The following is a 12,079-nucleotide window of genomic DNA, read 5'->3' as shown; positions in this document are numbered from 1 at the left end:
ACAATAGCCAAGGTTGACGCAGTCAGAGGGTGTCTCCATGCAGAAGCCACGTAATGGCTGCGTAGGCTCACGCATAGACTTCACATTGGGTCATCCAGGAGCTGGGGACAATATAAAATATCCAGATTCAGTGTGAGAGAATTCTCAGTTATCTTCTCTGAGTGGATTGCCATTTTCTATGGGGCATCCAGATTGTATTTAGAAATTCACCGCCAATAATAGAAACCCTTAGATCTGCTGAACCGATTTTCCCACATTGGGTTTTTCCGGGGACGATTGCCCAAAAACAAGTGTGTCAATATGATTGTTCATATGTTGATGTTTCTCTTGCCTTTTAAATTTTCAGTTTTTAATTTGTGAAGTTTGCAACTAAATTTATTTTGATATTTACTGAAGCATTGGTGAATAACTTATTATTGTAAATAAGTAGGACAAATAAATCAATTACCAAATTTTCACATGGTGTGGGCATGATTGTATCTGATCATGACCTTGTGAGTTTGACCTTACTGGGACTTCACAAGTCTTAGTATGGTTTCCAGGATGCTATCAATGGTAGAGAGAATTTTCCCAATAAGGAAAGGTTTTGGACTGACTGTGTTCAGGAGGAGATCCAAAGAGGGACTAGAGATGGTAGATCAGTTACAACAATGGACGAGGAGAACCTTGCCCTGACAGGCAAGGGCAAGAAGGTCCAAGGAGAGGCTGAGTACAATCAGAATGGCAAGAAGAAGGATCTAAGCAAGATCAAGTGCCTCCATTGCCATAAGTTTCAACATTATGCCACTAAATGTCCTAAGCGGAAGAAGGAGTCCAGTAAGGATCATGTCGCTGCATCAGTGGACGTAGATGCATTTTTCTGCCTAGTTCGAGAAAGATTTCTCATTGATTGCTTGCATGGCAAGCTTAGTAGATAGCAATATATGGTATATTGATTTAGGAGGATCCTTCCACGTGACTTTGAACAAGAAGAGTTTCAACCACTTGAAGGAGAAGGACATTCAGTTTCAGGTTGAGCTAGTAGATGATGGTCAATATGCAGTTAGAGGAGTTGGTACTGTCAGTTTTTAGAGGGATTCAAGTAATCCTATTCATCTTAAAGATGTTTTTTATGTTCTAGGATTGAGGCAAAATTTTGTTTTGGTAGCTACCCTTGAGGACAAGGGATATGATATCATCTTCATCAGAGGTAAGGTGTACATCTAACACTTAACTTCTGGATGTAAGTTTTGAAAATGTAACTACTTTCGGTCTTCATAATTGTTGTACTCATTTCAATATGTATTCTATGTAACAAACAAAAGAAGAAAAGAAGAAAATATTATTATTAAAGCATGGGTTTCATGCTTCTTATTGATGGTCTTCTAGGTAAAAGCATGCTTTTCATGCTTCTAGGGTTTGTTAGGTCTTAGGATTTATTATCATGAGTCAAAGGAGTCAACATCATGTTTATAAGATCCTTCTGGGCAAAATGTAATTGGAAAAATAATTTATTTTGAGTCTAGAAAGTCCTGCAAACTCCAAAAGTACAAGTTGGCCCTGGCAGCCTCAAGTTAGCCTAAAAGAGGGAATTTGACCCTTTGGAAAGGCTATATAAAGGAGTAGTTCAACCTCATTTAGCACTCACTCAGCAAGAAGTTTGATCTCAAGAGAAAAGGTTTGATTTAGGGCAAGAAGAGATAAGGAAGAAAGAGAGAAGGCTTAGAAGACAAAAGGAATCCAAGAAGATAAGGAAAAACATGTTTTTGGGCACTCTCTCTCTAATACATGCGAAAATTAGGGTTTTTGCAGTTACAAAAGAGGTCGAAATTGCAAATCCTAGTTCTAGTAAGACAAAGTGCAGTCTCTTGTTGGTAGGAAGAATATCCTATAGTAACCTCATTGACCTTGGTTGGAGTTGCCTTGCTCAAGGAAGGTCTCAAAAGGAGGTTGGACTAGCATTTCTACAACAACTTCAAGGGCCGAAGTTACAGGTCGAAGAAGCTGTATTGAAGCTGGGAGGTCGAAGTTGCAGTTTGAAGCTGGTTGGTGCTGGATCAAGGAAAGACGTACTAGAAGGGCTGACTTGGTACTTGGTGAAGGAACTAGTCTAGGGTTGGGTCTTTGTTGTCTAATTGGAAGTAGATTTTATAATAAGAGAAGAGTTTTCTGGGTTTTCCCCTTGGAGGGGTTTTGCCTTGGCTGAGAGCCTAATTTCTTTGTCCTCTATTGTTACTGTTTCATTCTTGATATTTGTTTGATGAAAAGATCTAATTAAAGAACATAAGAAGATTAACAATGTTCACAAGCAAGTATTAAGGTTTAAGGGAAATTGTATAATAAGCCACCACCTTGAATTTTCCAACATGGTATCAGCACTAAGGTGAACAAGAAGGTAGCTGGAAGGATCATGTTGTGGACACAAAGAAGGGTTTACTTGTCAAGGGGAATCACTTGTGAAAGGAAATAAGTAGAAGACTTGTTGATTTGGAAGGAGCGTTTCTACATTGAAGAAGATCAAGACTACATCAGGCTTTCATTAAAGGAAGGTTTGAGAGGAAGGCTACAAGATAGGTTGTCTCTTGAGAGAAGGAGATCTACTTAAAGTCTCATTGAAAAACATCTTTGAAGGAAGCATCAAAAGGATCTTGGTATCATTCATCTTGAAAGCTGTTGTTGAAGGAATCCTAGGAAACATCTTTCAAAGACTTTATTGGAATCTCTTCAAAGGTCTTGAAGGCATCAATAAAGGTTGAAGACATCATCAAGGAAGAGGAGGATCTTGGTTATCAAGTAAGTATCATATTGTTACTCTATATCTGAATCTATTGGTCATATGGGTTCTTTCTCCAAGGAGAACAATAAGCTCATTGGAGCATCAAATTACCTAGCATGGAAGAAAAGGATTGACCTAACACTGATTGAGCATGAGGTAATGGAATATGTAACTGGGAAAATCATTGAACCTAGCAAAGACAAGACTCAAGAACTAGCAAAATACAAGAAAGGGGAAGTAAGGGCTCAAAGGATCATAGTTGAATCCATCAAGGATCCTCTTGTTCCATTTGTTGCAAATTTGAAAACTTCCAAGGCTATGTATGACAAGCTAGTGAACTTGTACTCTATAAGTACATCAGGACAAAAGATGTCTTTGCAGAATAAACTATACAAGATGAAGAAATCAAAGGATAAGGACATGACATCCTTTCTAATGAAGATATCTCAATTAAGAGATCACTTGCAGGGGCTTGGAGAGACCATTTCTGATTCGGAAATGACCATCTGTGTATTAAATGCATTGCCACCAGAATGGAGCAACTTTGCAACAAGCATATACTCTAAGAAAGATTCAACTCCCTTTGATGAGTTGTGGGCACAATGCATTTTGGAAGAATCAAGGATTAAGGTAAAAGATGACATTGGATTAGATGAGTAGTCTCAAGCCTTTCTAGCTCGAGTGAAGAAGCTGAAGAAAGGAAAGTTCAGGAAATCCAAGAAGAAAGATATGTCTAGGGTTCAATGCTTTAAGTGCAATGAATATGGACACTATAAGAGGGACTATCCAAGCCAACAAAACAACAAGAGAAAGGAAAGAAGTGAGGTTCACATAGTTGAGGAGGTGGGAGAACCTGAGAAGAAGCCAAAGAAAGAAGAGGTGAAAGTTCTCTACTATTGAAGAAGGCATCTCGTTTGTCAGGTTCTAGGTAAAATTGATCTTTTCTTATGATATCATGCATTGTTGTTGACTTTAGAAGAGCCTTAATTTTGCATAACATCATAGAGAGAAGCATGCGATAATAACATATGTAGTGTCTACATTGTTAAGTTGCTTTGCAGGAGTCATCTAGTCTTTAAGAAGATAGATAGACCATTTTGCATATTGTTCATTCGGGCATTATTTAACATTATGTTAGAGGTAGGCATCTTGCTAAGGTGGATCATCATGATCTTGTAAGAACCATCATTTTGGAGGTTCTTGGGGGAAGTAGTCTGACAAGGTTTGTATACATTCCATGTAATATGGAAACAATACTTTTGAATGGATGAAGGAATGCAATGGGTTAGGTTGCAAGCTCATTGTGATATATATATATATATATATATATATATATATATGATGAAATAAGAAGCATAGGAATACACATTGAAAGTGACTCTTGGATAAGATTCATGTGGGAAGAATCTTGTAACATGCTTTGTATGATTATGTGATGTTTTAAAGAAACGATTTTGGCTTACTCAAGGATGGATAAAGAATTAGGACTTTGTCTATAGTATATGAAAAATAATAATTAACATCCAATATAATATCTGGAAGAAAAAGTTGTAACTTGGTAATTAAGCTCAATCCTTGGGAATTGTGATGCATAAAGGAAGATTCATATGGAGATGGACCATGGGGATGTTGATTGGACGAGAAAGTCATCATGGTAAGGTAAGTCAAATTTCAATTATTGTTGGTGATATGGTTAACATGTTATTTTGCTATGTGGAAGGATGTTGTAGGAATACATGATGACAATTGAGGCAAGTTCAACTATTTGGATGGAAATGTATGAAGAATATTGAGGGAAGCTCAATATTTGGTACTTGGCAATTGTGAAGTCAAGATTTGCTTATCTTGGGATTGAGAGGTAGTAGTGCGAGAAGATAACCTGAAGGGCAAAGAAGATCACATTCATGAAGAAGCTATGATCAAGCTTGAAGTTTGGGAAATGCCTTCATCTATGATGTAAAGATGAAAGTGATGAGTAAGAAAGATGACTTGGGCCCTGTCACAAGACTAAAGAGTGAAGATAGCTCCATGATACCTCGAAAGGAAGCAAGCTCGATATGATAAGACATGGAGAAAAGAGGGAGCCAAACAACTAGGGAGAATTGGTAGTTGATACTCTTATGAAGACACGTTATAAGGCTTGTTGTATTGACTTCCCAAATAGAAAGGAAGTCTGGAATCTTCTTTGGTTTTGAGGAGTTAAGGAGTCTCCTTAAAAGGAGCAAGGATCTATTCCATAATCAAAATGGAATAGGGATATCCTCTCTAGTTGAGAATGAGTGTTGGACATCACATGTGCGTTCTCTTCTTCAGGTATTGAAAGAATGGTGGGGGTTGGATAAGCATCTATGGTTTCCTTGAGGATATAAAATCCAAGAAAGAAAAGGTACCGACACTCTTTGAGGATGGGATAGGTATCCAAGAGAAGAGTGGTCAAAGAGGACCGATATTCTTTGAGGATTATAGATTGGAGATCCAAGATAAGAATAGTCCTAAAAGTACATACCTTGTGAACATTTGGATGGGGTATGTGCCTTGTAGAGGTAGTGTGATATCACACATAAAGCCTCCTAGGATAATTCTCTCGAATAAAGTTGAGCTTGTCAAGTTAGGCCTCAGTGATAGTGTTGGTTATATTGTTGATGCTTACAGTTGGCTTATCAATCCAATTCTTCTTATGAGAACTCTTCCATTTGAGAATGATTTTGTGCTGGTTGTACAATTATGAATACCTCCCTAGTTAAAAGGGAGTGTTAAAAATATAACTAGTTTTTGTTTTCATAATTGTTGTACTCATTCCAATATGTATCCTATGTAACAAACAAAAGAAGAAAAGAAAAAGCTATTATTATTAAAGCATGTTTTTCATGCTTCTTATTGATGGTCTTCTTGGTAAAAGCATGTTCTTCATGCTTCTAGGGTTTGTTAGGTCTTAGGACTTATTGTCATGAGTCAAAGGTGTCCACATCATGTTGATAAGGTCCTTATGGGAAAAATGTAACTAGAACAATAATTTATTTTGAGTCTAGAAAATCCTAGAAACTCCAAAAGTACAAGTCCACCCTGGCAGCCTCAAGTTAGCCTAAAGGAGGGAATTCGACCCCTTGGAAAGGCTATATAAAGGAGCAGTTCAACCTCATTTAACACTCACTCACCAAGAAGTTCGATCTCAAGAGAAAAGGTTCGATCTAAGGCAAGAAGAGACAAGAAAGAAAGAGCGAATGCTTAGAAGACAAAAGGAATCCAAGAAGACAAAGAAAATATGTTTTTGGGCCCTCTCTCTCACACGTGGGAAGATTAGGGTTTTTGCAGCTACAAAAGAGGCCGAAATTGCAGATCCGAGTTGCAGTATGACGAAGTGTAGTCTCTTATTGTTGGAAGGAAGAATTGCCCTATAGTAACCTCATTGACCTTGGTTGTAGCTGTCTTGGTCAAGGAAGGTCTCAAAAGGAGGTTGGACTATGGTTTTTGCAACAGCTTCAAGGGTCGAAGTTACAGGTTGAAGAAGCAATATTGAAGTTGGGAGGTCAAAGTTGCAGTTTGAAGCTAGTTGGTACCAGATCAAGGGAGGACTTACTGGAAGGGCTGACTTGGTACTTGCAGAAGGACTTGGTCTAGGGTTGGGTGTTTGTGGTCCCATTGGAAGCATATTCCCTAAGAAGAGAAGAGTTTTTCGAGTTTTCCCCTTGGAGGAGTTTTTCCCTAGCTGAGAGCCTAATTTTTGTGTCCTCTATTGTTACTGTTTCATTCATGATATTTGTTTGATGAAAAGATCTAACTAAAGAACATAAGAAGTTTAAGAAAGTTCACAAATATTAAGGTTAAAGGAAAATTGTATAATAAGCTGCCACAACTTGAATTTTCCAATAGCAAGAAGTAGATAGGTGTAAGAATAAAGAATCTCTACAAGTCGCAAGTAGAGACAGTTGCAACCTTGAGCAACAAGGTAGGGAGAGCTCAGAGTAGAGAAGTGGTGGTTGAGCGAGAGCAGGATAGAGCTCTCAAGATGGAGCCTCAACTAGTGTCTCAGTTTGAGTCTAAGCTAGTTGGTAGTTGGGCTAACCAGTAGGATGATGAAGAGTAGAGCCTAGGGTGAGTGGATTGCAGCCACTCAGTGAGTGACTCCCAGTATAGGGAGAGTTCAAGGCAAGTTGGCAGAGGATTTGTTTAAGGAGGATCAAGAGAGAGTTGGATCTTCTAGCATCACCTTCATCCAGAGGAAGCAGCCACAGAGGTACATGGCACTTATGACTAAAATGATAAACTCGCAGAGCATGGTGGGAAAGAACATGTCTCTAGATCATGTTCCGTAGAAGAAAGCAAGGAAGTCTTATAGTTTAGAGGGAGAAACTGCAACAATAGTGAACGTGGTAGTATTGGAGACAAATCCAAGTGGACAAGGTTCTTCCAGAAGAACCTTCCTTGCTAAGAGGGAGTGTTGAAAATAGTAGCGAGAAAGGTCCTTTGACTTGTGCCTTAGTCAAAGAGACTGCAACCACTTTTTCCTTAGCATGCATGAGTTCCTAAAAGTTAGGCCAAGTTTCTATAAATTAGGACAGTTCATGAATCAATTTGACTGATGCGCTGGAGTGGAAGGCTCAGTTTGTTGTCTCCTAGTGCAAATTAGTTTTGGAAATTGACATGCGAAGAGTCTTAGTTCTAAATTGAGAGTAGACAAGTTACAAGAGCCAGTTTAACTCAGTTAACTCATCAAGCACTCGTTTGACTTCCAAAAATAATTTTGCCAGATTTAGCCTATGCGATTTGCTTATAAGGAGGACGGAGGAACTCATTGTATTAATTGTTTTGTGAGCACGAGTTGGTGAGACAAGGCAATATAGAGCACGAGTTTGTGTGCAGAAGCTTGTGTGTGGGAAGCGCGTACTAAGGAGAAACCTGTGCGCAGTTGATAGAGCATAATTTCCTTGGGGTTTGCGCAAGGAAATAGGAAGCAGGATCAGGATTCTTGCAAGGTGTTTCAGCTTAGGACAAGCAGGGAGAACAGGACTGTTTTTCTATTGAAACAAAGTTGTATTGTAAGAGATCTATTGCTCAAAATTCTATCAATAAAATTCTCAAACAAGCAGAGTGTTTTCCCAGTTGGGTTCCCTGGAAAATATTGTGTTTTTTGTCATTGTGTGACTGTGTTTATTTCTGTTCCTATTCTGCTGCAAACAAGTAGAGAACTTCTCTGTCTTTATGAAAATAAACTAGTTTTCAGATTATACATTAGAGCAGTTGCAGAATTTCGTGGATTTTCTACAGGAAGAGCCCCAGTCCAAACAGAGAGACAGTGAACGGTGATTGGTTTGGTTGTCCAGATTTATGATGTAGGCCCATTGGTGCAAATTCATGTGATGACAGATCCACATTGATGAGCTGGATTCTTTCATCCTTGAGCATGTTCAGGACAGGGATGGCTGCCTTATATATAAGTGTTGATATCACTGCTTCTCTTGGCTGATGACTTGTTCCTACTGGTCTCCTCCACTGAGGGCCTGCAAAGAACAGATTGATGCCCTGGCCATCTTTTATTACATCCAGTAGTTGACAGTCAACTTGGGTAAAACCAAGGTTACAAATGCATCAAAGAATGCTTTCTTTGACTTACATTTCTACTTCTGCGGGGGAGGGGTTGAGATAATGAAACTTCAATAATTTTCTTCAATGAGAGAGAATGGTAGGTGGGCTACTTCAATAATTGCCCATCTGTTTCAGCAAGGAATGATAATAGCAACAATTTGTAGGCTTTGTTTGGGACAGACTACTGACCAAAGAGGTACAAAACTCAACAGTAAATCCTTCCTACATGAGGTTGAACTATTAGGTTGTAGCAACAGTGATCGATTGGTAGGAATAGTTAGAAAAATAAAGATTTTTTTCATCCTAGGTAAGTGTAGGTGTCTTGGCATGTACAGCTTGACTCCTGGGTTATGTCATGAGGTTGAATTCAACTTGAAACCCAACTTCCAGGGGGTAGTAGAGTGTATGTGTCATTACAAGGAGCCTCATGTAAAATTTGGCATGTTGGGTAGCTTTGTGACTTTAACAATAGCATGTTTCTATAGTTTCTTCTCCCACCTTCAAAAGTATTTCAACAAACTTGTGGTCTCTATCCAACCTATGATGGTTTTGAAGGTGAGCATTTGAGATCATTTATGGCCAATGAAATGTCCCTTAGGTTTCTTTGCATGGGTTTGTCCAATTACTTCACCATGAAACCCTTCTAAGCTTGCTTAATGGGTGCTTGGATTTGTCCTTGTTTGGGGTATTTATTTTTCCCTTACTGGTATTTTTTATTTTAGTTTTATTAGCCCCTTGTGTAGGTTCCTTTAACTATTTGAACTCTTTACCCTGAGACTTCAATCGATAATCTAAAACAATGAGTATATTTTGAGAGGCAAAAATATAATTTTTTTAGTTTAAGCTTCTGACAATTTTCAATCATCTGCTTTTGGCTTTTCCTTACTTCTTGAGATAGATATTAAAACCAGAGCATAATGCATGACTTGATCATGTATTTATGCGAAAGGGACAAGGGAGTTTGAGGAAGCTCATTGCTTTCACAATAATTAAAATATATAAAATCTCTTGCACATTCATTGGAGATGTCCCATGTTACATGAAAATATGAGTTGTCTTGGATCCTAAAATATATAAAATCTTTTGCACATTCATTGGAAATGTCCAATGTTTCATGAAATTTGAGGTGTCTTAGATCCTCAAGTATTCATACTTAAGGAAACATTTTCCAGCCTTTTCCCAGTGGATTTGACTAGGGAAGTGCCATTTCTGTAATGTAAAAACTGTCATTTTATCTTTCTTAAATTTGGTTCGGGTGGACTACATGGTTTAGAAACAAAGAAAAAAAAAATTGATTAAGAAAACAACAAAGAAAGAGCAGTGGAAAAAATGAAAATTGACAGTTCTTGCCTCTACACCTTTATGGATGCTGTATACATAATTTCATCCCTACTCAATCTATGTATAGATAAGATTTATCTCATTTCAAAACATTTTAAAGTATCACTTTTAAACACATATTGTTCCAAAACTTTTATGTTTTTCCGATTGATTCAAATTGCTACCTATGTTAATAAAGATAATAGTCATATCAACATTTGCCAATTGTTATTTCAAAATGAAATAATTTTAGGGTTTAACTGTAATGTGAGTGTAGGCTGCTCTTGCTCGCCTTGATGCTTTGGAGAATGACAATGCTGGTGTTGAGGTAGTTGTTGTTGACGACGATGATGATGCATCTCTTGATGAAGATGAACAAGGTTTGCCTCTATACATTAAAGCTAAACTATATGCCTTTTGATATTTTCTTATATGGAGATGTGTGCATTCCTAGAGTCAAATACCTTATTCTAGAGTTAAATATATAGATACTAGATGGTCAAATGTCTTGAAATGGCCACTAATCTGGTGTCTCTATTAGAAATTGCAGATCACTTCTTTAAGTATATACACATTGAAGTTTTAAACTTTAAACTACTATGTTGATAAGTAAGTCTGCTCTGTGCTAAATTTAATTTCCGTGTTTCTAAATATAAAAAAATTATGAATACGAGGACTATCATCTCATGTATTCAAACTGCAATGGATGAAGATTATTTGTACCGACATTTTCTCAGGGAAGCTTGGGTCCTAGGTTTTATTTTATATTGTGTCTCTATCCACTTCATTATTGTGAGGGTCTAAAACAGGGAAGTGAAAAGCATCATTGTTTCTATTTGTTTTCCAATCATATCACTTTTCAAGTCTGTTGTTCCCAAGACAACAACGAGTTTTTCTAAGATTGATATGTACAAGAATATTTTTACCTGTGCTGAACTATTATGATGACATTATTGAAGAATCAAGGCTTCATTCAACCTTATTATAAATGAAATTTTACTTGCCTGAGAAAATAGACATAGATAATGAATTGCATTGCAACTGGATATTGTATAATTCTTTATTTCTCTAAATGGAAAATGCGTAAAGGTATAACTGTAATTTAAAAAATTGAAGGTTACATTTTGTAATCTGCATCAACCATTAGACTTTGAAATTTGTGGAAAAGGTCAACCAAGAGTCTTTCGAAAAATTAACAAGCTCTAATTTTCTAAGACATCATGATGCAGGAGCATCCAGCTCAGCAATATCATTATATTCTAGTTAACTTAGGGGGTCTTGTGTTTTCAAAGAAGTTGGATTCCTATGTATCAAATTAATGTAGTTATTAATGTTTTGAGTGATTGGAATATTAGATATTGTGAGGATATTTGTAAATGCTCTCGAATGTAGGAGAACATGAGTGATGATGAGTGATTAGTGGAGATTGAGAGAGTTGGAAATCAATTGTAAGTCTTAGATTAGGAATTGGTTTCGTGATTTGTGGAACTAGAGAGGATTCTTAGGGATTAGTGGAGTCAAAAGTGGACTTAGAGGATATTCGGGATTTAGTTTAGCAGATTAAGGATCTGAACCCGAATTGGTTAACATAACCTTTTGTATAAATGTAAGTCTAAAAGTCATTCAGTCAGTCAGTCAGTCAGTCAGTTAGGCCTACATGCAAGAGAGGAAAAGCCACTGATATAGAAGATTAGGCCAAGGAAGAAATTCTTGTGTAAATGTTGTTTATTAATACAGACAACTCGACTTTTGAGTTTGTGTGGTGTGTATGGAGTAATTGAATTATAGATTGTGTGTGGACTAGAGTAATTCTGCGTAACATAGGTTGCAGGTGTGCAGAATCAGAGAAGAAGTGCAGAGAAGAGTGTATGGTTTTACACACAGACAATATTGGAGAAAACCTTCAATGTTACAGCGAAGGTATAACTGTAAGGTTTCCTAAAACCTAAGGACTTATGAAGGAAGCATAAAGGCACGAAGAAATCAGAACAAGTGAAGACCGTAAGGCGAGAACAAATACACAGGCAGAAAGCCGAATGGGCTATTACACAGTAAGAAACAGAAGAATGTAACAGTGCACAGGAACTGTTGGATCAGTCAGATCAATGGACGAGATTGTGTGCGATAGACGGCTAAGATTAAGTCGCGCAAAATAAAGTCAAGAAGATGAATGACAAAGATTAAAACCATGTGTTAGCATTAAGGGTTAACACTGAGATTAAGCGCTAAGCCTTTGGTTAAGCGTCTATATTAAAGGTTTTGATTTAAACACATGGGTAGTATTCGATAAGCGGTAAGTGGTATCTCGCACGCCCTAAAGGTGGTAAGCTGTATTCCTAAATTTCACGCGATTACCCTTAGCGGCCGACACGTAGCGCACGATGGAAAGAGAAAACCACTTTTCTCGCGCGCTCTCGGTCT

General features: G+C 37.6%; 1 protein-coding gene across 5 annotated transcripts in view; it reads left to right on the top strand.

Annotated features, from left to right (window-relative positions):
• LOC149141463 (SWR1 complex subunit 6-like) overlaps nucleotides 1-12,079 on the top strand; it is a 280,589-nt gene that overhangs the window by 210,139 nt on the left and 58,371 nt on the right. For all 5 annotated transcript variants that reach the window (XM_089449561.1, XM_089449557.1, XM_089449559.1 and 2 more), the window contains one exon: nucleotides 9,936-10,038. In XM_089449561.1, the coding sequence (XP_089305687.1) occupies nucleotides 9,936-10,038 (103 nt within the window). The remainder of the gene's footprint in view (nucleotides 1-9,935; nucleotides 10,039-12,079) is intronic.

The sequence above is a fragment of the Pinus tabuliformis genome, chromosome X (assembly GCF_031772625.1).
Source record: "Pinus tabuliformis cultivar Carrire ecotype Pingquan chromosome X, CPIR1, whole genome shotgun sequence".
Taxonomy (NCBI): Eukaryota; Viridiplantae; Streptophyta; class Pinopsida; order Pinales; family Pinaceae; genus Pinus; species Pinus tabuliformis.
The sequence above is the reverse complement of the archived record's forward strand: the minus strand, read 5'-3'. Positions and strand labels throughout refer to the sequence as shown.